Consider the following 26,676-nt stretch of genomic DNA (forward strand, 5'->3'; position numbering starts at 1 on the left):
AAGGTAGTAGTCACTAGTCAGTTAGTAAAGGCTATGAAATAATGGAAAACCAAAGTAAGATGAAGTTAATTTTCTTTATTTCTTACGATCCGATATAAAAAATATTAAACTTTCATAAAAATCCGGTAACAAAAATCAACCTTGTGTTTGAATAAATTAACGAAAGACACAGTAACAATCGAAACTTGAAAAATAACTCTTTTAAACTTTTACAATTTCAACTAAAAGTAAGTATTATTTTTATATATCTAATAAATACTTAAATAAATTTAAAAATATAAAGATGTGACCACTAACAACCAACTGCTATAAATTCTGAAATCACTTAGCATACACAACCGTCCAAAATAATTATATTCAAAGAAAGTACAGGTAGGATAATTGCATCAAAATCCTACAGAGTACATGCAGGATATTTTTCATCAAAATCTCTCCGAGGCGACGGAAAAAGCAGCTAAAAATCGAATTCTAAAGTACTTCACTTAATCAAAACAGTTGAAGTTACAACAGTGTACATACTACTAATTTATACTACATAATAACATCAGAGTAAACAGAAGTAACGAGTAGGCCGACTCAGAAGAGATCTCGCTTAGGTAAGCGTTTGACGTAGTATATCATAACTACATAAATAAATCAAGATAGAACGGCTAAGCGAGTGGAGTACGCGTGTTTCAATTTTGCACAAGTGAGCAAGATTTGTTAAACGTTCATTGAGTCAGCGCGCACGTCTCGACTTGATTACACCGGAGCAGTTGTGCAAAAATGCCTCATTGTGCAGTGTCTAATTGTAAAAACAGAAGTACGAAAGTGAATCGGTCAAAAGGAGGTATTTCTTTCCACGGGTAAGTTATTTGTTCTAACTAAAAGCAAAGCAAAAATTTACACGAGCAACGCACGCGCGTCGCCGTTCTATCTTGATTTATTTCTGTGGTCATAACTCATACCTAATATTGGCCGATGCGCGCCGTACTAATTCGTTAGAGCGCCAACATACGAACGGCATGTGTCGACGGCAGACGACGGCACGTGTCGGCGGCAGTCGACGGCAGCCGTCGACAGTTTATCACGCTTGCAGTTATGACGTACCGCGTAAAGGTAAGCGACTACAGTTCGGTATTGTACGCAACGGACGTTTCGCATCAAACGGATTTTTTTTTACAGTACGTCCACCGTATCGGCAGCGGACGGATTACCGACTAGCCAGTATGTTTATCTTCAAAATAGTCCAAACAAAGTTCCTAAATCAAAATTTTGCTTTCGACTTTTCCATCCACACCCCCATTAGGCTATTCATTTACTAGGCTAGTCGGTAATCCGTACGCTGCCAATTTAGAGGACGTCCTGTGAAAAAATTATCCGTTTGATGCGAGACGTCCGTTGCGTACGATACCGACCCGTCGACGCTTACCTTTAGGCGGTGCGTCACAACTGGGGGCCTACCACCACCTCTACTAAGCGACACCGTTTGACATATAAGCAATATTACTTTAAAGTCAAGCTAGCGATCTTAAAAAGGTTGATATTTCACAGCGGATTTAACAATGTTTTGCATTTTTTACTGTTTTTTAGTAAAATTATATTTAAAAAGTGAGTACGGTAATGTTATTGTAATCTTACAACAAAGTGTTATGGAAACGTGATAGTTTTAGGGAAGGTCGTGGTAGGCCCCCTGCATGCGTCTGTCAACGGCTGCCATCGACTGCCGCCGACACGTGCCGTCGACTGCCGCCGGGCGCCGACACGTACCGTTCGTCTGTAAGAAGCCTTACTCAGCATGGTGAAGCATGCCGAAAGTGCCACTCGAGCTTCGCGTAGATTCGCTGGTTTGAAGTCGAGGTACACCTTAGTTCTGACTTCTGTATACTCCGGTAACATGGTAGCAATCAGGTAGCAATTTAAACTCATCTATGTATACTATAATAATCACATTGGGCATCGTACCACACCAAAATCGACGAAAAAACATTAAAAACAAATCAAAAAATAAACAGGTATGACGAATCTTAAATATTATTTGGTGATAATTTTCTTTCGCGAGTACAACTCTACTTTCATCATAGCTTTTTATTCATGTCGGAGAGATTTCGGATGATGTAGTCCGAGCCTAAGGTGATGCAAACATTTAGGGTCAATTTATACTAGCAGAGTCGAAGCGCATTGAAGTGAATTATTAAAACTGAACATAACAAATTCAACCTTAACTCCAAAGCGTTAACGCACTTTATTACTTCTGAAAATTTAAAAAGGCGCGCGCATTCGCGCGAATGCGCTTGAATGCGCCCGACCAACGTTGACTGGCCTCGCAGAAGTAATGTATGCGTTACGCTCTGGAGTTAATGTTGAATTTTCTGTGTTCAGTTTTTGGAAATTCGCTTCGCTAGTATAAATTGATCCTTACGCAATGTTTGCATCGCCTCACTAGTTTGGGAGTGAACATTTCGATATTCAAAAACTGCGTCCACGCGCGTGATAGCGGATGAGAATCACAGGAATCCACGCGCGTTGGAGGCAACCTGTGATTCGAGCCTCATCCGCTATCACAAACCAGAAAGCCTACTTCGAAACGGCAACGTCAATCTTCCGATCGGTCCGAAAGCCATCCGAAGTTTAGATATGACCTTACCCTGAAGTAACATGTATCGGGCTTCCTTTAAGCTGCGAGTCTACCCGGTCGGAATCGGAGCGTACGGTGCGGACAATGCGTCGTCATTTATAATTTGTCAAGCGTAGAAATGCACGAAGTACCATATAAAATAAATACAAAACAACAAATCCGTCCGCTCCGATTCCGATGCGGTGGACGCGCACCTTATGTCTATCATAGTCACGTGACAAACTTCTTAAACACAGCGTAGGCATGTCGATGTTTCGGCTTCGGGAAACATCGAAATTTGCAAGTAGGCCTTTATATAACAAGAAGATGTAACTTTAATTAACCTAACACTTAAAAATACCAAACCTAGCCTAAGGTTTGAGAAGTTTTAAATAATTTGGTTTAATTTTACTTAACGTAACACTATCTAGCTCTGATATTCGATGTATTCTCAAGTGGCTCTTCATATTGCCTCGCTGGGCGTACCCTCTGCCGCACACTGGACATTTGAATGGCGTTTCCCCTGTATGGAGTCTCATATGCTCCTTCAAATAGTCCTCGTGGTAGAAACTGGTCCCGCAAACATTACACACGGCCGGTCGGTCACCTGAAATAGGTTAAATCGAAAATTTACTATGTATTATTTTTCTCAGTGCTACTTTCGGCTCATTTTACAATTAAGGTGAGACCCCACTAGGCGTAACTACGCTGCAGCAGCTAGCAGGTAATGTGCTGCGTTACAGCCAAAGAGTATAAAATCGTATGAGCGGCGAAGCTACGTGAGTCGTGCCTTCCTATATATAATAAAGTACTCTGTGGTTGTGCCACAAAACGCAGAAGTGAATGTGAAGTGTCGCGTCGCTACACTGCAGCATAGTGTCGCTTAGTGCTGTCTCGTCTTTAGCTTGCCTATAAAAATATAGAAAAAAACATCAAACAACAACAATGTGCAGCATACTGTGATATGACATACCTGTGTGAACTGATCTCTCATGTATAGTCACAGATTTTTGGCAATTGTAATCTTTATTGCATATTTTACATGTGTATTTCTTTTTCTTGATTGTCTTATCGTGGACCTTTCGGATGTGCGTCGTTAATTCCCCTCTAAAAGCGAATGCTTTGCCGCATGCAGAACACACAAAATCTTTTGATCCATCATGTTTCCTCTTTACATGCCGTACTAGATAGAAGTTGGAGGCCAGAATTTTTGGGCAGTGGGGACATTTTATTTCTCTTTGGATGTGTTTCTTTCTTTTGTGGGTTGACAGTTTCTCTTGGGTTTTGAACACTTCTCCACAGAGGTCGCACAATTTAGGAGGAAGTGGTTCTTTGACCTTCTCAACTTTGACCTTCAGAGCAGGTTGTCGTCCTTTCGTTTTTTTATACACAGGTATGTCAGGGTTATCCTTGTATTGTTTAAAGCTGAAATTTTCTTATAGTGAAAAAGTGTAAATATACAAAAAAAAATATGGAAATTATTAAGCTTCTGATTAATGTAGTACTGGTTTAAATGTTTTTTTTCTTGATATTTTTATGGTGGTTTGACTATTATTTTTCTCACAGTGAATGTAATCATGAACTCTGAAAACATGATGATAAAATGGTAGGTAGCCCTAAACCAAGATTGTTTTTTTTGGTAAGCATGAGAACAGGTTATGTAAAAAAAAATTGCTTTTTATTTTTCATGCAGCATGCATTAGAAAATAAAAAGAAATTATGTTTTAACATAATTTTAAATATGACAGGAATTCTTAATTCTTATCCAGAGAATTAAAGAAACAGCCAGAAGAATTCTTCATACACATACCAACAAAAATATTCTACTATTTCTTGTATTCTACTTTTTCTTGGTAGAAATGGTAGAATATTTAGTGATTTAGGCAAACAGGCAAAAATTGTAAGCTTTTTCTATGAACTTTTAATATTTAAACATGCATATGTTTTTAACAGAATATAAATGAAAGTAGTTCTACAAACCTCAGTGTACCTAGTACTGATATTAACCTATTCTCATACCCACCAAACACAAAACAAGTATTAAAATGGACAAAGCTTTTTGGACTTTTACACAACCACAATGAATGAGATGGTTTATGCTTATCATGGTATCCCCAAAATAAAGCAAAGTGTGTTCCTCTGTAACAATAAAAGATTCATTGATGATGATTGACAATTATTGAACTTGAAAAAAAGATAAATAATTATGTCTAACACTCACCACCAATATCTGCCATTCCATACAAATTCACCTTCTAACATAGAGCTAGCTACTTTATTTGTTGCCATATTTCCTTTCCTTTTTGCCCCTATGTTGCCTTTTGTTGATTTAGATGCGCTAGGCTTCTTTCTCATGTTTATTAATTGCAATGTTTCCCTTTCAATATCATTGTCACTAAAATCTGAGCCATAGTCATTGTCAGCCTCATATTTCACATTCTCAAAGTTAATTTCTAACTCCTCCGTCTGTTCATCTCCGCTAAAGTATTCAGTTTCTTGTTTTATCTTTTTTATATTCAAACCACTTTGCAAGTGCAAGCCAGTTTGTAATATTGTGTTTGTGCTTTTGTATTTGTTGATAAAATTGCATATTGTATCCAAAATGTTGTTGCAGTCATCACAAATATTCCTTGGATATCCTTCAACATCTTCAAACTGAAAAAAAGTTTAGTCAAACTACTGGTACATACAATAGTATAGCTAAAGAAGTTGGTTGCTCTAATTCCTCGCGATCAACATTAAATAGATAACAGTTAAGGAAACATTTATCAATAAATAAGTGAGTTTTACAGAAATCATGAAAAGATTTGAAAATGTTGCCTTTAATTTGTTTTGAAAATTGTATACTTGCCTTTTCATTTAAGCACATAGAAAGTTTCTTGAGGATGCTACCTTCACCTTTTTCAAAAATGGGATATTTTGCTCCATCTTGTAAGCATATTCGACATAAAGTAGATGGCTTTTCTTCCATTGTAAATAATAAAGTAATCTTATTACGTATTTAACTGTATGAAAAAGTTGTAATAATGTTTGATATTCGTGCACAGTAATTATAAGATATGTCCTAGATATACGAACATAACTAATTTATTTGTATGTTTTAGATCTAATATCACAAGTAAGCAACAAGCAACAATAATTATTAAGTTGTCTAATTTAACATAACCTTGCTACTTTCAGAAGTTGACACACATTTGTAAATAAAGTAAATAGGATCCACATGTGAATCAAGTAGATAAAATTAGAGAAAAATTGTAAAATTTTTCCTGTTTTAGTTTTACAGATGTGACAATTGACATTTTTATAATTTCTATTTCTATAATTTTTGACTTGAGTCTTGACAAAAATTTTTGACAGCTTTTCGACCAATGAATAAGAAAACAGATGGAGGCGACTTAACTACAAAAAAGTGTGGCCGGCGCCATATTGCCAAGAACTAAACATGGCGGTCTATAGTGATGGGACACTCGGTTGATATTTGTCGAGGACATCGATAAACTAACATGTTATAAATGAGCGTCCTGTTATATTATATATTATATTGATATCAAAAATGTTTTTTTTATATTATATAAAAAAATATATCATTTTTGCCTATTTGTCTCTATGTATTATAGTACATAGAGACAAGGGATGGTTTAAGTGAAGAAAATCCCCCTTATCACTACTTCCCTCAGGAGACCCCCCCCCCCGTTAAGGAGACTTTTGTCAACTGTTTTCAGTATAATTCTCGAGGCATACTAAGGTTAGCTAAAGTTTATATTTTTATAATATGGATTTAAGTATTCAATACTCGTATGTACTCGCAGTCATTAATTGTGGATCAACCCATATTTTTTAAGTTATGGATGCCATTTTAAATGATCTAAAGAACATGACTGCATTCATATCGCAATACGTAATTTTTTGTAGCATGATACACAAATGCAGTCATTAAACAGAGTCCAATAATTATAAAGCAAATTAAAAAATTGCTAATTTCATATTTTTTCATTTAAATCTTGACATGTCCAAATTTTATAATGTGCAAAAAATGGAATAAATACTTCTTGAATATTGATACTAATAAACAAATTATTTTTAGCTTAAAGATATGCTCCTAGAGAAGAGGTCAATGTGATGATGATGACAATTGGGAACCTACATGGAAGTTAATATTATATTTACTTCAAAAGCTGCGACTAAGAACATATTCAATTAAACCTTATGTTTGAATATTTTTCATTTTCATTTAATTTCTAATTTTTATTATGTGTGTAGTTGTGTACTGTGTAACATTATACAATGTGTCCTAACACCGGTGTCCGATCCTTACATGTTATGATGTATGGCATATTGTATTGACTGAAAGATCGGACATTGGTGTTGGGACAGTGGATATATTATATTTTTATGTGTCCCGTCACGAGTATCCAATGCTTTAACGTCTTTATTTCTTCGATAATACATATTAATTGTTATTCTACAAAATTGCTGTTTAATAGTAATTAAGTATAATAAAGTATTTTTGTTCTTCTGTTGTTTTCTTATAAAAACTGTTGATTTTATTGATATTACACTCCGGACAAGCCTTCGTGGCTTATGGAGTATACATATTATGTATATTTTTAACAATTTGTGTAATTATATAATTAAATATTTTATATATATAAAAGTATTTTCATTTTTCATATACTTTTGAACATGCGGGTCGAATTGATAGCCTTCTTTTTTTGATGTCCTAAAAATCTATAACGTGATAAAAATCTATAACATAAAATTATGATCAACTATTGGTCGATGGCTGTAGTCTAATTTTTTATTTTTATCGATATACGCCCATCCCTACACGCACACTATGACAATTGCACACAAGCATAAAATGGCCACGCGCTGGCGAGCTAAGAATCCATCTACTTATATCCTTAATCTATGATACATTACCTATATTATGAATAAAGGAAACATTTAAATTTTTAATTTGCGCCTTGCCGTCCGCCGGCTTATGCAGGATAGTGAATGGTGTCGCAGGCCTGCATGGCGGCCGGCCTATGACAATTGACAGTCGACAGCCGAGTGCCGATACCATTCAGGATTGTGAATGGTATCGGCACTCGGCTGTCGACTGTCAATTGTCATAGGCCGGCCGCCATGCAGGCCTGCGACACCATAAAAGGGCCCATTCACGGCAGTCCGCCGTGCAGTCAGCCGGCTTATGTAGGATAGTGAATGGTGTCGCAAGTCGCAACTCGCAGGCCGGCCGCCATGCATGATGCAGCAGGGCAATCGCGATACATTTTTTCAACTGAAGCGCAAATGAAACTCGGACATTGATAGACTTATGGTACGATTCGGTATCGCGCTTACGTTTTGACAGCTAGTTGAGACGTTACTGAACTTCAGCCCAAGCGCAAACGCTGTCAAAACAAAAAGTTGATACAGTGCTACTTCTACTCGCACGTTTATGAAACGTTTCTTATTTGGGTGTGTTAAATTGACAAAAATTAATGGAAAAATATAACGCTATTTTACTTCAAAGCTGTAAAATAACACTACGGACTATTTAAGTTCGTTCAAAAGTAAATTGAATTTTGACATTACTTCTTTACGTAAATGTTTTCCGCGCAACAAAAAACTTTTGTCACAAGTCACATACGTAAGTCACTATTAACACTTAAGTATGGCGTTTGTTAAATATAGTAAAACAATATTATGAATTCACCTACGTAAATTAAAAACTCCAAATAACATTCATATTTCATAACTAGGTACCAAAACAATTATAGAGTCCATCTACCCTCCATAATCCATATGTAAATAAACAATTATTTGTCAATTGACCAATTAACGCATCGGAAAAAATTTGTTCATATTTAAGCCAATCAAAATTAAATCAGAAGGGCGCTGATTGGTCCGCTGCAATGTCTGTCTAAAGGTCAAACGTTGTGCTTCGTTCGAGTTCCATCTAAGGTTGAGTTACGGTTGGAACGTTAGCACGATACTGAAATTTGTTCAGACGCAGCGGAACCAAACCGTAACTGAACCACAACCAAAGCAAATGTGAACCTGAATTGAAACGTTTAAAAATAACGCGATTGTCCTGCAGGCCTAATAAGGCATAAGCCGGCGGACTGCACGCGATGGACTGCAATGCAGGATAATGAATGGGCCACTTAAGCCAGCGTGCGGCACGGCGGATATTGAAAGGGCCACTTTATGCGAAATAAAATTTGAGAATTTTTTGACAAAAACTTGCTGTCGGAGTTGGTAGATCACAAGACCAACCATAGACAAGTTCTATTATCCACTTGTCTTCTGTCATCAGGTGATCGAATAGGGAGTAAAAATCCTGAAAAAGGATTGTGCGTGTAAAATCAATAAGTAAACATGTCTGGAAAGGAAAAACTAGCTATTTTCCCGTCTCGGGGGTAAGTTTTCAGTGAATATATGTCTTTGCCTGTCACATATCTTGTCGGTTCAATATATTGACTCAGTATGAAACTAATTCAATTTCAGTGCTCAAATGTTGATGAAGAGTCGATTGGCTGGAGCACAAAAAGGCCATGGACTTTTAAAGAAAAAAGCTGATGCTTTACAAGTTAGGTTCCGTATGATCCTGAGCAAAATTATTGAGGTAAGTTTGTCTAAGAAAATGGCACCAATCAGCTGATGTAAAAAATTAAAAAGCAGTGTTCAGTAACTTCACAAATGGTTAAGTATTATATTTTATTTTACATAAAGCCAATTACAGCTTTACTTACATATTAAGTTATTTCTACAAATAATTTTGATTATAATTGTTGTTCAAAGTTTATGGAAACAAAACCTTTGGTCATAGACAATGTTCATCAATATCTTATCAACACATTGTGATTTCAGACCAAAACTCTTATGGGTGAAGTGATGAAAGAAGCTGCTTTTTCCTTGGCTGAAGCTAAATTCACTACTGGTGATTTCAATCAAGTTGTGCTGCAGAACGTAACAAAGGCTCAGATTAAAATCCGTTCCAAGAAAGACAATGTTGCTGGTAAGAATAACTTTAAATAACTCTTCAGTTTATATTATGACTGTATTTACTGTCATTAACTTTATTCTAGATATGTTTCTGACTTTACTTTGAATAAAAAAATTTAAATATTAATTAAAATATTGTTAGAAAATTGGAAAAAAACCAAATTATGCCATGACATTCATGATAAAATTTTGTTTGTTACTATTTAATTTGATGTATAATCTAGATATAGAAAGTTTTGTATGTTAAAAAACATGAAATGTATACTTTTCCTGATTTTCTATGTCATGCTATCCTACAGATATAAAATTTTAATACCTAACTACATTTTAGTAAATTCACAGCTAATATTGTTTAAATGTAATTACTTGTTTAGATATGATTAAAATGTTTAAAGATATTCTGTTACTAATTTTCAGGTGTAACACTCCCAATCTTCGAGTCATACCAGGACGGTTCAGACACATACGAGCTAGCGGGTCTGGCTCGTGGTGGTCAACAGCTGTCCAAGCTGAAGAAGAACTTCCAGAGCGCTGTAAAGCTGCTCGTAGAGCTTGCTTCGCTGCAGACGTCATTCGTGACCCTGGATGAAGTCATCAAGATCACCAACAGACGTGTCAACGCTATTGAGCATGGTCAGTTATAAGTTTCAAGTTATTTTATTGTATAACAGTAACAGGAGCTATTTATTACTTTATTTTAACACTAGCGACCCGCCCAGGCTTTGCATGGGTATAAAATAATATATAGCCACTGAAAAAATGATTAAAATCGATTCCCCAGTTTTAATTTATATTCATTACTAGCTGTCCCAGTGAACTTCGTGTCACTTTAAAACCTTCCCTGGCCTTCTACGAATATTTTAAGACTAAAATTAGCCCAACCCGTTCAGCCGTTTTCCATTTTTATATATTTGACTTTTAAGTATTATCACAAATCTTTTGTATGGGAGTATAGAAAAGTGTTGTTTTTAGACTTTTTCAGGAAATTTAATTTTTTTTTTTTTAGAATTTTTCTCTCTGTAAGAACCCTCCTCGTACTTCAAGGAATATTTTTAAAAAAGAATTAGCGAAATCGTTCCAACCGTTCTCGATTTTTGCGCTTAGCAACACATTCAGCAACTCATTTTTATATTATAGATTACTGGTTTGTGGTTTATACTATACCCGTGGCACAGATTGGTTGGTACCACCGCAAAAGCTATGTCTCGCAATTTTTTAATTTGTAATATCTTCCAAAATATTTAAATCATATGCTGTAAAAGGCCATATAGATCTACATTAAATCAACAATGTATTTTAGATATTTAATTGGATAAGGATTAATGCTGTATTTATTAAAATTGCTTCGAAAATTAGCCATTATTTGTCATAAAAAGTAAATGACAAAAAAATTTTATTGTGGGACATTACCATCGCGGAGTTTTCTGTAGACCTTTTCAATGTGTAATATACTTGGTACATTATTTTGATAAATGTCGTAGGGTCCAGCCTGCGTTTGCAATGTAAGCGGAAAAAATATAATTATTTGCGACATCACATTAGAAACCCCAAAATTAACAGTGTTTCTTCACTATTTCATGAATGTTATTATACTTATAAACCTTCCTCTTGAATCACTCTATCTATTTAAGAAAACCGCATCAAAATCCGTTGCGTAGTTTTAAAGATTAAAGGGAACAAAGGGACATGAGGGAAAAAATGCGACTTTGTTTTATAATATGTAGTGATGATGATAAAACAATGTTTTGTACTTATGTCTTGGAGAAATTAGAAAAATGCTTAACAAGGATAAAACATTGAATATTATGTATCATTTTGTATGTAGTGTTGATCTTTTATTTGGGGTTTTGTAATTGAAAAGAGATAGATTGTTGTTAGAATGCCTTATTCATTATACTTGGGACTATTTTGTATGTTAGTATGAAACAGGCAAAAGATATCTGTTGAGAACTGCAGATTACCTCTGTCCAATATTGGCAACACTGTTTAAATCTTCCTAAGCTTATGTTAGGGTTTCACGCGCGTCGCGTCGCCCTAGGCCGTAATCTATACAATGCTTTGCCAAAAAAAAACATCATGTCTAAAAAGACGCTGCTTTATTAAAAAAATAGGTGTGGCAAAGCTAATAATCTACACAGTCTAATAGCACGCACACTAACACCGCGCCGAAGTCTGCCGAATTGAAACAACAATGTGTTATTAAAAGGCTTATAATTAACTGATCACCAGAAATAGTAACATTTCACAGACAAAAATTTAAAATAGTAAACGATCACCAAAATACAGACCACCATTTTAATGTAAAATGATAACCAAAGATTTAACATCTTAACGCCAAAAATAGTAAATGATCACCAAAATAAGTAAATGATCACCAACATTATACTAGCATTTTAAAGAAAAATGGTCACCAAAATTAGTAAGTGATCACCAACATTACACTAGCATTTTAATGTAAAATGATCACCAAAGATTTATTATCTCGCTATCCTGTTTATGCAAAATGACTCCAAATAAATCATTGTTATTTAAACCAAAAGTAGTAAACGATCAGCAACATTATATGTTAGCATTTTAATGTAAAATTTTAACCAAATATATTTTTATTTAGCAAATATCCTATTAAAGAGAAGAAGACAGATAGACGGACAGACGGATAGACAGACATCGAAGTCTTAGTAAAAGAGTCCCGTTTGTACCCTTTGGGTACGGAACCCTAAACACGGGACTCTATTACTGAGACTTCGATGTCTGTCCGTCTGTCCGTCCGTCTGTCTTTCTCTAGGGCCTAGGCTGTATCTCAAGAACCGCTCCAGCTAGACTTCTAAAAATTTCACAGATTGTGTAATGTGTATATCTGTTGCCGCTATAACAACCAGTACTAAAACAAAATAAAATAATGATTTAAGAGGGGCTCCCATACAATAAACGTTATTTTATTGGCCTTTTTTGCTCGATATCAATAATGGCAATAATGATGGTAGGCACGTGATATTTTCGCAAAGGCCTTTATTATATTATGTTAACTTCAATAATTAGGTAATAATAATAAAAAATAATTTAAAAGGGGCTCCCATACAAAAATACAATTTTAGGTCTAATTTTGTTCTATAACGGTACGGTCCTTAATATAACCCTCCATGTCCGACTCACACTTAGCCGACTATTTTGTTAATAATATTATGCTTACATGTTTTATCAATCGTAGTGATTTATTTGGACAGAAATATCGCATTGATTTGCTCACAAGGATTTAGTGATCATTTACTATATTTGGTGATCATTTACTATATTTAGTGATCATTTACTATATTTGGTGATCATTTACTATATTTGGTGGTCATTTACTATATTAGGTGATCATTTACTTTATTTGGTGATCATTTACTATATTTGGTGTTCGATTACAATTTGAAGTGTTGTCATGACTAAAATAGCTGGTAGTATTGCAATTTTAGACTTTATTTTTTTGGTGTTAATTATCTTTTTTTGGTAAACAAGTTTAGGGTATCAGTGCATTTTTTGGTGGTCATTATACATATTTGTTCCCTTATTAAAATCCGTAAATGTTTCAACCTGAGGTTTCAACCTTATAATATCATGAGTGATACTCGAAATCATTAAACAATGTGTTAGGTTTATTTTCGCTACGGAATTTGGTCGGCGCACTCAAAGCCCGAGATGAGAGAGAGCTATGCAATAACTTAAAAGTAGAAGAAGCCTTATGCAATTTGGTGATCAGTGATCATGGTGTTTCAGTGATCATCCCCCGCCTGGAGCGGACGCTGGCCTACATTATCTCGGAGCTTGATGAGCTGGAGAGAGAGGAGTTCTACCGGCTCAAGAAGATCCAGGACAAGAAGAAGATTATCAAGGATAAGGCTGAGGCGGTATGTGCATTGTTCAACTATCACACTAATGGCGGCTGTACACACTCGACGAGAGCCTCTCTCCGAGACCCTCGGCCGTACATGCTTGCTCTGGTTATTCCTCGCGAGAGCTCGAAAGAGACGAGGACGAGAGCGCCTTGTACACACTCGCCTCAGCCTGTCTCATACACGATTTAAAGAGAGTGTAAACTCGAGCTCGAGGTTCGTCTCGCAGGGCTCGCGTCGGGAGCGGTTTTTGGGCACGAGTCAAAGGAGCTCGCGGTGGACGCCAAGGACGCGAGCTTTTTGTTTACACTTCATTCGGTTACAAACGCTAGTCCGTGCCGGTTGTGTTTTTGACTGCCCGTTTTTGTGGAATTGCTTCGACTCTGTACCGCTATAGAGCGAAAGTAGGCAAAAAGTTGTGTTTTTTGTATGGTAGCCCCCTTAAATATTTATTTTATTTTTAGTATTTTGTTGTTAAAGCGGCAATAGATATACACAATGTGTGAAAATTTCAGAAGTCTAGCTATAGCGGTTTTTGAGATAAAGCCTGGAGACAGACAGACAACGAAGTCTTAGTAATAGGGTCCCGTTTTTACCCTTTGTGTACGGAACCCTAAAAATGGATTGGTCTCGAGAAAACATAATAAAGTCCAAAGAACTTTTGCAACAAGAGCCTATAATTTGGAACCCTAAACTAGTTCAAGTATAGCTGTAAAAACTCAGTAAACATAGAGTTGATGCCACCAATACTTCGACGTCCTCCGTCGCTGATAATTCGAAAAGAAGAACACGCCACGAGAATGTAAAGTGTAAACACAAGCTCGCGAACTCGACGAACTCACGAGCTTCGACGCGAGCCGCGAGACGCTCCGCGAGCGTTCTTTGTTTGAACGTGCTAATCTCAGGAACTACTGGTCCGATTTGAAAAATTCTATCAGTGTTAGATGGCCCATTTATTTGGGAAGGCTATATATTATTAAGCTAAGATAAATTGGAGCGAAGAAACAGAGGAAAATGAGGAAAAAATTATATGAAATTAGTTCTTAAGATAATGTATTATCTTGAGAACTACTGCCAGAGCAACTTTTATGTTTTTTGGCACACACGAAGAATAGACCACGTGAAGGGATATAGGCTATTTTTTTGCGGAAAATGTACGGTTTCCGCGTAATTTCAAAATTACGCGGGCGAAGCCGCGCGGAACATCTAGTTCCATTATATTATTATTTTTTAGTGCATCAATTTTACTACTACTAATAAGCACAAGAATGACTATTGTATCAGCAAGTGGGTTAATTTTTTTTTTAAATTTCAGCTGAAAGCAAAACTCAAGGCGGAGGGTCTTCTGGCAGAGGCGGCAGACTCGGCAAACTTGTTGGACGAAGGAGACGAAGATTTGCTATTCTAAACTTCATGTACAGCTTAGATTTTTTAATTTGCTCGTAGTTATAGTCAAAGTTGGTCCACGCTTAGACATCGAATCCAGCCAAGAAATATTAAGTCGATGTGACGTTATGAAAAGAATTGAAGATAATTTATGTTACTGATATTCATTCTTACGTCGTAAGCTAAGTTGATTTTCTTTTCGGTACATTTGGGGCTATTGTAAGCGAATTCCACATCTAACTTTGACTATATAATTGATATTACAGTGTTGTTAAATCTGTACATACATATAGTTGTTGAAAGTATATTTACCGTTTTCAATAAATGGTAAAATTTATTGGGTATTGCATTATTGTAGTTGTATGCAAGCATTCCAACAAGTCCTTAGTGTGAATCGGGTTTTATTTAAAAAAAAAACATAACCTCAAACTTTTTAAATGTTGGTAGTACTGTTCTGCGACGCACAAGTACCAACATAATAATATACAATAATTATTCCTGATTTCATTTTGTTGACTACAACACTTTAAATAAAACCTGAGGACAAATTTGGTCAGACCATATTATTTAGTTTGGTTTTGGCCATATTATTTAAGAATAAATAACAACAAAGCAAGAGTATTAATGAAGTTTTGAACTGTTAAATATCGCATTATTTAAGAGTGAATCCATGTAAATACAAGTTTGTGAAATGAAATATAATTATTATTATTGATATCCTTGGTTTTATTGTATTAAGTATATCAATAATCATGATAACTGATAAATTATGGGTCACTTCACATAACTACGTGATGTGACGCGTCGTTGCAATGTGATGCATTTTTAATGAGCCATTCAAATCTGAACTTTATTTACTACACGAGAATAGGGATGATGACAAGGTCAAAGATTAGCGAATTTTGTTAATAAAATAAAGAAATCACGGTAAAAAATTAAGTGTTCCCAAAATTTCAGCTTGATAGTATTTGTATTTTTTTTTGTTATGCACCTTCAAAGTTGGATATTCAAGTCGAATTCTTTTTCAATTAAATTTCTTAATATTGGTATACAATTCGATAACTTATGCAATTAAAAGCAACTTTTGTTATGAAACCACTTTCATAAACGCAATATTTGATATACTTGTCGAACAAAGTTGTCTCCCGAAACTACGAAAGACTGACGTCATACTTTCGTAGCACTTTGTATGGAGCGTTTCGGGCAGGTCTTTTTTATGAGATATTTGAATTGTCATATCTTGGTGAATTTTTAAGCTATCAGAGTAATTCTTTCAACGATGTTTCTATTTTTTAAGTGTCTTTCAATTACCGATAAGAAAAAAAAAATAGTCATCATGCCTATTATACCTACATTGAATCGACAGAGTTGTTGTATTCGCATTCGCAATTCGCTTAAAACGATAACAACGTGATAAATCCAATGGGCTATGGCCTATGGCCTATGAGTGAAAAAGACGCAATGATAGCTGGTAAATAAATGGTAAATGAATAAATAAATGTTTGTATGTATTGCGACCAGAAAACTGTATTGAAGCTATATTCTTATGAAACTGAATTTAAGTATAAGGAACTAAATGACGCCCGCTACTCCGTTGCGCCAAAATACGTTTACCGCGCATAAACCGTACATTTTTCCGGGATTAAAAGTATCCTTAGTCCTACCCTGGACTCGAACTATATCCATAATTTTCAAAAAAATCGGTTCAGTTGTTTGGGCGAGAAGAGATAACAGACAGACATTTTTAATATTAAGTAGTATCTACGAATAATAAAAACTAAAGCGGGGAATTGACTATCGGGCCGCCCGCTACGGGCCGCCCGTCACGGGCAGGTCTGTCGCATGTCTGCTCGTCAATTCCTAGGTACGGGCACAGAGTCTGTGCCCGTACCTAGGAATTGACGAGCCCGTTAGACGGCCCGTAGCGGGCGGCTCGATAGTCAATTCCCCGCTTTAGGAATCGTAACTCCCATACTATTACAGTTTTAAATTTAGTTCCTTTTGATCTGTCATGTAACGTCAGCTTAGTACCGCTCAAGGTCACGTAAATATTGCAAATGTATTGAAATGTGTACCTAAGGTACACTTTTTAACCGACTTCCAGAAAACGAGGAGGTTATATATTCGGCTGTGGATATATCGCACACCCAGAACAACACTGTATTAAGTAAAAAAACCGCAAAATTGACTTATCTACATATTTAAATAGCCCACAATGTGCCGCATATACCACGAAAACAGGCGTATTTATATTTTAAAAACTGCCAGACAGATGGCGTTGTAAGTCTGTGTTGGTCGAGACGCACTGCCAAGGCCATACCACGAACATGCAACTATTTCGAGTTGCAACTTGTCCGGTACTCCACGCCTTCACGCAACAGTGAATTATTTGGAGATAATACGGTGTTATTCAAATAGTTGCTTAAACTTTATTAAATTATTTCATTTTAATTCTGTGTTGATGACTGCAGTAATACGAGGTGTTTGATACTATTTCGAAATAGTTCTGTGTTGTTGACGAAGGTATGTATTATTTTTTGTATTATTCAAAAATGTTTCATTATTGTCCGAAAAAGATGAAAATCTATGAAATAATGCACTATTGATGGTAGTTACAAATTAGGCCCTAATTATCTTTTTAATCATAATTAATAAATTTTCAGTTGTAAGGATTATTGCTTACATTACATATTGTTAGTACAACGAATTTAAATTGAAATTAAAGTTATTGATACTGAGATTAAAAACTTCTTTTAAAATAATACACTATTGTTGAATCATCCAAATTCTTTATTGCCATTTTCCAGATGTCTAGGAATCGTGCTCTTTTAATACTTAAAAGGGCCACAGAAGAACCTCAGGACGAACCTACACCATCTTCTGCATTTAGGAAGCATGGAAGAGGATATCGAAAACACAGCCGTTGCAGCAACAACTGACGTTTCGTCAGTTGTTGCTGCATCAGTGCAAGTATCAGCATCTTATGAAACATCAAAAAGGGAGGTACCCGTTTCTATAATATCGTAGCGATGAATTTATACATCATCCTAACACGGATCCAACGTTTATTTTACCTGCTAAAAATGTCAGTCGACCTCCAGTCATTCTTAGAAGAGTATGTTCTTCCTCGTCGAGTTCGTCGTCAGACTCTAGCACATCATCGTTAAGCTCCAACAGCTCGAGTAGTACATCTGTTGATGAATCCTATAGACATAAGCCTTCTATAGCAGATACTCAAAGGAAGTCTAATACTACTCCGACTAACGTAGCCTCTACTTCTGTCGCTGCAGCTGTGTCATCAGTGATTAAACCCATAAAATAGTAGAAAACGAGTACGAAATTCTGCTGGTTGGAAGTCTAAGGTTGGTAAAATTTTGCGGAATACAGGAAAATCTTATGTTTCTTTAAAAAACCCTACAAAATTCATACCTGAATGTAAAATTCGTCCGCCTTGTGGTGATAAATACAGGATGAACTGTAAAACTAAAATATAAATGAAACAATGAGACTAAAAATTTTTTTTAAAAATTTGGCACTGATGGGTGATTTGGAAAAGCAAAGAGAATATATTGTAAGACATACTCACGGGATCAAACCAAAATAAAAAACTGAGGGCTTTGAATTCTGCTTATTTCTTAAACTAGAAAAAGAAAAAATTAGAGTTTGCAAAGAATTTTTAAGGCTACACTGAGTATTTGTGATAGGTACATAAATACAGTAATTTCGAAGAAGACAGAGGATGGTTTTATAAAATCTTATATTATTTTATGTTTATTTAAAAAGATTTTATTTTTATTAAAGTAGGCATTGCAAACATGCAAAATAACAAAAAAGATATTAAAGCAATGTTACATAACAATGTGCCATTGTTTTAATACCTTTTTTTGTTATTTTAATAATTATTTGTAAGCATTAATTTAAAAGTGATGCTACTTTTGTAATGTTGATTAAGTGCCTACTTATTTTGGAAGAATTTTTTAATTTTATATAATATATCTACTTACCTAATTATGTGCTTAAGTATTCAAGTAAGTAATAATTTTGAATTTGAACATAAAAACCTACTGGATATTTTAAAACATTGTGTTTTGTCTCAATTTTGTTATTTTTTTTTTTTTTTTTTTTTTATGAAATAAGGGGGCAAACGAGCAAACGGGTCACCTGATGGAAAGCAACTTCCGTCACCCATGGACACTCGCAGCATCAGAAGAGCTGCAGGTGCGTTGCCGGCCTTTTAAGAGGTATAGGGTAATAGTATAGGGTAATAGGAATAGGGTAATAGTGGAGGGTAGGGATGGGAAGGGAAGGGAATAGGGGAGGATAGGGAAGGGAATTGGGCCTCCGGTAAACTCACTCACTCGGCGAAACACAGCGCAAACGCTGTTTCACGCCGGTTTTCTGTGAGAACGTGGTATTTCTCCGGTCGAGCCGGCCCATTCGTGCCGAATCATGGCTCTCCCACGTATAATGTTAATCCTATTCCCTAATAAAATAAAATAGATCGTTAATGTATATTACAACTAAGTAAAAAAATTGTGGTTATTCCACATTTTTTTTCCATAGCGCATTATTTCAAAATCAATCAGCAAAAAGCAATTAACTCAAAATAATTTTATTTTGCTTAATACGCTCATTCACCAATAGCGGATTAAGTCAAAAAAAGCATTTTTTTTGCTTTATTGATGAATACTGAATAAACTAAACTACATATTTCTAAAATGAACTTAAGTCTTTACATATTTTATTAAATTAATTTGCAAAAACTTTTAAACTATAAAAGTTAATGGGTTTTCGTCGTTTCTGAAAAATGAGCTTTTTTGACTTAGTGTCATAGAGCAGTGTTGTATTGGGTGTGCGATATATATTTTTTGTGGAGCATGTTATTTGACGGAGTTACTTTTACTTAGTTTTTATCATAAACCTATCATGCTATATATTCAACATCAGACCTTCCTTAACTTGCATAATTTATTAAACCCGCTACAATCTGGATTTCGTTTCGGACATAGTACCTCCACAGCCCTGGTGAAAATCACAGATGACATTCGTCTGGGGATGGATAGTCATCATTTAACTATACTCACGCTCTTAGACTTTAGCAATGCCTTCAACTCCGTAGATCACGATATACTATTACTTCTTCTCAGCTCACTCAACCTATCTCCTATCGTGCTCAACTGGTTCCGTAGTTTCCTTCAGGGACGCCGGCAGCGTATCAAAGTTGACAACACATCGTCAACTTGGTGCGATATTTTCGCCGGTGTCTTATCTCCTCTCTTGTTTTAAATTTTCATTAATTCTATTTCTCGCCATATTTCCTCTTCCTATCATTTATTTGCTGACGACTTACAGATCTATATCCATGTCCTACTTCCCTTACTATCCAACGGTATTGCTCAAACAAATGCTGATTTGAATGAAATTTTGAGGTGGAGCTATGCCTATGGCTTAGTCCTAAATCCTAACAAAACACAATGTATAATCATTGGCAGCCGACAGCTAATTGCGAAGGTGGACTGGAATACCTTGTCCAATATTGTCCTTGATGGGATTACCATTTCCTACGGCTCCTCAGTGCGTAATCTTGGAGTCTATTTTGACCGCACTCTCTCTTGGAATATCCAGATCCAACAACTCCGCAAAAAGATGAACGCTGCCACTGCTTCCCTTAGACGACTGAGCAACTTTTTGCCAATCGCAACAAAAATAAAACTTGCTACTACTTTACTTTTCCCTATTCTCGACTACGCTGATGTCTGCTACTGTGACATAAATGAAAATCTTCTTTCTTCCCTTCAACGCCTTCAAAACTTATGTATTCGTTTTATTTTTGGCCTTCGAAAGTTTGACCATGTTTCTAATTATCGATCTCAGCTCGAATGGCTCCCGATCAAGTTGCGTCGAAACTCTCACATACTTCACTTACTGTATAACATCCTTTTTAGTCCTTCTACTCCTAACTACCTCAAAGTAAAATTCAATTTCCTCGGTCATGACAATCCTATACTTCGCTCTGCAAACAAACTGACTATAGCGTTTCCTTCTCACAATACTTCATTCTACGATTCTTCTTTCACCATCTCCGCTATTCGTCTCTGGAATTCCTTGCCCGATTTTATAAAAAAATCGGAATCAATTAACATCTTTAAGAAACGTTTGAAAGCTCACTACCTAGATCAGGCTCAGTCCTTGTAGAACTCTTGGTGTTTTTTTGTAAAATTATTTTAATGTTCCTTTATTTATAATGTAGGTTTTTAATGTATATATGTATATATGTATGTGTGTATGTATGTATATTTATATATATTATATGTATGTGTATGTATGTATGTATGTGTGTGTGTATGTATATGTGTTGAATGTGATGTATTACACATAATATAATAAAATATATAAATATATTACTATATATATTTTATAAATACCTATATGAGGATATTTTTTTTTCTTTGTTTAAGTTTAGCACTTTAACATTATTTTCTGCCACCATATTTTGGTTGCCTGGAAGAAACCGCTGAAAGCGGTAAGGCCGCCTATTTGCTATGTTCCTTGCCTAATGTTGTTTTTTGTTATTTTATATTGTTTATAATGCAAATAAAGAATTTATAAATAAATAAATAAATATTATGTCTATGGTTTTTATTATTCGTAGAGTAGTATGGATAATAATTGAAGTACCTACCTACTTAAAAGTCATTATGTTTTACCAAACACAAACTTCAATCAGCGAAACTATGTTGATCGAATGACACAACGTTTAAAAAACCTCACAGAATATTCAAAACTTCCTACGCGTAGGTACGCTTTCAAGATAAGAATAGTGGAAAAAGCATTTTTTGTGTTCAAGCAATGCAGGATATCTGCCGCATTTTCGCCGTGAGGGGGGGAATGGGGATGGGGCCCCCACTCCCCCCAAGTGTTGTTCGCTGTAAACGTCAAGTGCGATCAGGGAACTCGAGCTATATCCGCGCGAGGTTTTCCCTGTCTCGATTGAAATAATAATTGTCCTTTGTGGAGTTATGATTGTTGATGTAACAAGGTAATAATCGTACTAATATGATTAGTAATACGAGGGCTGCTATTTATGTATCCGGAACTGGCCACTTACAAGAACAATATTTAAAAAGTAATTACAACATTTGAAAATAGAACTCTTTGGTTGATGAATACATTTTGTTTCATGTGACTGTCAATTATTTTTCCATTGTGGCGTCATTTTGAAAATTGCGTGTCTTCATTTGCCATGGATTTAACGCGTGAACATTTTCGTGCAATGATTTACTACGATTTTCGGCGTGGGCTAAATCAACAACAGTGCTTTATTCAACTCACCGCAACTTTTGGAGATGAAGCACCATCAAAAACCACTGTTTATCACTGGTACAGTGAGTTTAATCGTGGGCGGTCTATGCTCACGGATGAAAATAAAGAAGGTCGCCCAAAAACAGCTGTTGTCCCACAAAATATAGATGCTGTGCGGGAACTAATAATGCGTGATCGTCATGTTACATATCGTGAGATAGAGGCGTCCTTAGGCATAAGTATGACGAGCATACATAAGATATTACACGAACATTTGGCTGTAAAAAAAATATGTTCGCGTTGGATTCCGCACAACTTGACAATCGATCAAAAACGGGCTCGTGTCGATTGGTGCAAAAAAATGATAAAAAAATACAACCGTGGTACGTCAAAAGCCGTTTATAATATCTACACAGGTGATGAATCTTGGATCTATGCATATGACCCCGAAACTAAACAACAGTCAACGGTGTGGGTGTTCCAAGATGAGCCGAAACCAACAAAAGTTACTCGTGCAAAAAGTACTTTGAAGCAAATGGTCGCCTGTTTTTTTGGAATTAATGGACATGTGGCTACAGTGCCATTAGAGAATCGTAAAACGGTTAATTCTGAATGGTATACGACCATTTGTTTACCAGAAGTCTTTGAAGAAATAAGAAAGGACAACCGACAACGCAGAATCATATTACATCACGACAATGCTAGCTGTCACACCTCAGCTGAAACAACTCAGTTTTTGGAGGGTCAAAAGATCGAATTGACTGGTCATCCGCCGTACAGCCCTGATTTGGCACCTAACGATTTCTTTTTATTTCCATACGCGAAGAACAAATTACGTGGTCAACGTTTTTCGAGCCGCGAAGAGGCTGTTGATGCGTTCAAAATGCACGTTTTGGAGATACCTCAATCAGAATGGAAAAAGTGCTATGAAAATTGGTTCCAGCGTATGCAAAAGTGTGTCGATCATCGCGGCGAATATTTTGAAAAGCAATAAAATCATATTAAATGATATATGTTTGTTTCTTTTTTTAATTCCGGATACATAAATAGCAGCCCTCGTAAGTACCCATATTATAGGTATGAGAAAATCGTTTTTCGTTAATTCTGATTTGCTGTTAATACCTACAGTGGGTCAGTGTTATATTTGGTGTGCGTAGGTACGATAGCTGATGATCACTTCAATCTAGGGAATGCAATACCGGGATACGGTGATCCCGAAATACTCCCGGATCCCGCATGTATTTTGCGGGACTAATCCCGTTCGAAAATTTAGCGGGATCCCGCGGGACTGGCGGAATTACAAAGAAGTGTGATTCATACGTGTAACTCTGCGCGAGGGGATGCGAGAACTTGCTACAGGCAGCCCACTAAACAATTTACAGTCAATTCACCTATATTTCACTTTCAATGATAATAATTGTACCAACCAGCTTGGAAGCTGAGCGAACTTTTTCAGCTGCTGGCTACTTTGTGTCGAATATCAGGAGCCGTTTAGGAGGCGACAAAATTAATACATATAACTTTTATAAGCTTGGGCTGTATGTATGTAATGGAATCTTTTAGTACAATTTTCTCAATATTTCGAAAAAAAATTATCATGACCCCCCCCCAAATCTAAGGTCAAATTGAAAAATCTCAAAATCTTCCAAAATAATAGTTTTCTAGTTATCCTATAACAGCGATAAATTTTTTGTGTAGTGACTAGTGAGTGAACCCCTCCAAAACTTCAGGCTGCGACCGCGCCTGATTTGACTCTCAGATTAATAATTCGTGAAGAATGTGGCGAGCATTGTAAACATTCAGCGGCGAAGCAAAAAAATGTTTATGACCGGCGTTTTAAATGATGGGGAAACTTAAAATCGCACCCTCTGTGTCTCATCAAAAATTCACTTTGGAGGTTTTAGGGCGGATCACGGTCCACGGAATTCCTTGGGGTGTTTACTGTTTGGCTACTTTAGTGACCGATCACTATAATATGTTGAAGCTCATTTGATCTAAACGTGAACAAAAATCGTACTTTTATTATGGAGAATTGTGTAGTAGGGAATTGATTTAAAGATAGAAGCTCCTGACATTTTTATAGTAGGTATCCTAGGTCAGTAATATATTATAATAAATAAAAGTATATATAAGAAAGTCAGTAGCCTCTTTCTTTCTAATGTACAATGTATGGAGCACTTGCACCCCTTGCGAATCTCGGGATAAACAGGAATTATTGAAATAAAAAGCCGTCTGTAAATGGTAATAACCATGCCGTGCAAAGATAGTTCGTAATGTTTCGGCACTAATAAAAAACTAATAAATGTATTCTGTTGACGTAAATAGACAGTCACTGTTGATCGAGAAAAGTAAAAAGAAAAGAAAGAAAACTAAAATCTGCACCCCTTGGGAAATATTTCTGCCGGCGCCCATTACATGTGTACTTATATGCAATAGGTATACATGTTTAAAAAGTACTTATCTATTACTTTTAAGAGGGACTCCATGAAAAACAAAGAAACTCTGACCAGTGATCTAAAAGCAGCGAACTTTACAAGTTGTGTAAATCAAAAATCGTCTCCTATTATACCCATTAGTGAAAAATTGCAACCCAAATAATACAATACCATCATAATATCAAAACACACAATGCAAATTTATTATTCTAACCTTTTAAGGATCCCGAGCCCACAAGCTACAATATCTCGACTTGACTAGGGAAGCTGCGAGCAAAGAATCTCTCGACGGGTCGCTAGACTAATCGGTCGACTAGTGCCTCGTTTTTGGGATATATTTGAACTGCATTGTTGATTGGTTTATATTTTGCTTGCCTAAATCAAAAGTATTAATAGTGAATTAGCTTTGTCCACACTGTGCCTTTTATTGTTCATCAAGGGCATGCGTTATAGCGCAGTCACGCATCAGTAACATCGCACGTGAGGCATGCCCGTGACGCTATGACACTTTTCGTTCCAACGCAGGTGGATTTTGACGCATTCAATTATTGAATATGCCAAACGAAAGTTGAATAAAAAAAAATACGTGGGAGAGCCATGCTTCGGCACGAATGGGCCGGCTCGACCGGAGAAATACCACGTTCTCACAGAAAACCGGCGTGAAACAGCGCTTGCGCTGTGTTTCGCCGAGTGAGTGAGTTTACCGGAGGCCCAATTCCCTTGCCTATCCTCCCCCATAACCCTTCACTTTCCATCCCTACCCTCCCCTATTACCCTATTCCCTCTTAAAAGGCCGGCAACGCACCTGCAGCTCTTCTGATGCTGCGAGTGTCCATGGGCGACGGAAGTTGCTTTCCATCAGGTGACCCGTTTGCTCGTTTGCCCCCTTATATCATAATTAAAAAAAAAAAAAAAAAAAACTTCTAGAAGTCTTTGATAAAAAGATGACGACGAAAATTGAAGATGAAATTGCATAGTGTGGGCATAGCTATTATTCGACTAGATGTTTCAAGAATAGCTTGAAAGTAATTTGATTAGCCTGGCGTTACGGGAGCAGTCTGTGTAGAGGAATCTGCACTTGCTAAGAGACAATTTGGCTGCCTTTTTATTAGGGTTCCGTACCTAAAGGGTAAAAACGGGACCCTATTACTAAGACTTCGCTGTCTGTCGGTCTGTCTGTCTCCAGGCTGTATCTCAAGACCCGCTATAGCTAGGCTTCTGAAATTTTTACACATTGTGTATATCTTTTGCCGCTTTAACAACAAAATACTAAAAATAAAATAAATATTTAAGGGGGGCTGCCATACAACAAACGTAATTTTTCGGCCTTTTTCGCTCTATATCAATAATGGCAAGAGGTAGGCCCTTGAATTATTCACACATTCTTTCGTTATATGTGCACTTTTATATTAAATAATAATATTAAAATAAAATTTATATTTATGGAGGACTCCCATACAAAAAACACAATTTTTAGCCTATTTTTGCTCTGTATCGGTACGGAACCCTTCGTGCGCGAGTCCGACTCGCACTTGGCCGATTATTAATGAACCAAATAAGTTCAAAATTCTGAAAGTTACCAAGTATCTAGTATAATATAGTCAAGGCTAGGCCTTTTATGAAAATCTTTAAAAAAAAAACATTATATACCTACTTAGTATACCTAATCTAAAAGTCACACAAAACAAAATATGAAGTTTATTTTAAACCTGTTATAAACCTTATTTACCCCCCAGGTCTAGCGTCTCCTTTGAAGTGTACATGAATAGTTTATTAGCGTTATATTATTAATGGGTTGATTCAGTTTATTAGATACTAGCGGCCCGGCCCGGCTTCGCACGGGTGGACATTGGTTTTTAAATTATTTTTTTTTAAATAAAGGTAGTCAATCTTTAAGTTAAGCAGAACATAAAAATAGTTTACATTATTTAGCCTGCAACTACTATATTATAATTATTATGTACATATAACACATTTTTATTGTATTTTTTTTTATATTTTTATATTTTAAGTGTTATGTTTGATTATTTTATCCTTACCTGCAGAAGATACTATTATTTATAATATTTTGCAATTTCTTCATGTTTTT

General features: G+C 35.9%; 2 protein-coding genes across 3 annotated transcripts; one reads left to right on the top strand and one right to left on the bottom strand.

Moving 5' to 3' along the window:
- Positions 1–2,344: 2,344 nt before the first annotated feature.
- On the bottom strand, positions 2,345–5,849 carry LOC121735081 (zinc finger protein 626-like). 2 transcript variants are annotated; one of them, XM_042125765.1, is made up of 4 exons: positions 5,448–5,849; positions 4,821–5,251; positions 3,570–4,021; positions 2,345–3,203 (listed from the first exon to the last, which is right to left on the bottom strand). In XM_042125765.1, the coding sequence occupies exons 1-4, from the start codon at positions 5,565–5,567 to the stop codon at positions 2,968–2,970; spliced, it is 1,239 nt and encodes a 412-aa protein (XP_041981699.1). In that variant the 5' UTR covers positions 5,568–5,849; the 3' UTR covers positions 2,345–2,967. The 2 variants fall into 2 exon arrangements, with proteins under 2 accessions (XP_041981699.1, XP_041981698.1); XM_042125764.1 differs by having other exon boundaries at positions 4,818–5,251.
- Positions 5,850–8,866: 3,017 nt separating this feature from the next.
- Positions 8,867–15,565, top strand: LOC121735084 (V-type proton ATPase subunit D). Its single transcript, XM_042125767.1, has 6 exons — positions 8,867–9,003; positions 9,092–9,209; positions 9,455–9,602; positions 10,007–10,222; positions 13,349–13,479; positions 14,780–15,565. Exons 1-6 carry the CDS (start codon positions 8,963–8,965, stop codon positions 14,870–14,872), a joined length of 747 nt encoding a protein of 248 aa, XP_041981701.1. The 5' UTR covers positions 8,867–8,962; the 3' UTR covers positions 14,873–15,565.
- Positions 15,566–26,676: the final 11,111 nt, after the last annotated feature.

The sequence above is a fragment of the Aricia agestis genome, chromosome 16 (genome assembly GCF_905147365.1).
Source record: "Aricia agestis chromosome 16, ilAriAges1.1, whole genome shotgun sequence".
NCBI lineage: Eukaryota > Metazoa > Arthropoda > Insecta > Lepidoptera > Lycaenidae > Aricia > Aricia agestis.

Bases quoted from the DNA above. Each gene is read 5' to 3' on its own strand.
- LOC121735084 (XM_042125767.1), top strand. From the start codon at position 8,963: ATGTCTGGAAAGGAAAAACTAGCTATTTTCCCGTCTCGGGG. The intron at 9,603-10,006 runs GTAAGAATAACT...ACTAATTTTCAG, and splicing joins CAAGAAAGACAATGTTGCTG to GTGTAACACTCCCAATCTTC. The intron at 10,223-13,348 runs GTCAGTTATAAG...ATGGTGTTTCAG, and splicing joins TGTCAACGCTATTGAGCATG to TGATCATCCCCCGCCTGGAG.
- LOC121735081 (XM_042125764.1), bottom strand. From the start codon at position 5,567: ATGGAAGAAAAGCCATCTACTTTATGTCGAATATGCTTACAAGATGGA. The intron at 4,022-4,817 runs GTGAGTGTTAGA...AGAAAATTTCAG, and splicing joins TGGAATGGCAGATATTGGTG to CTTTAAACAATACAAGGATA. The intron at 3,204-3,569 runs GTATGTCATATC...AACCTATTTCAG, and splicing joins TGAGAGATCAGTTCACACAG to GTGACCGACCGGCCGTGTGT.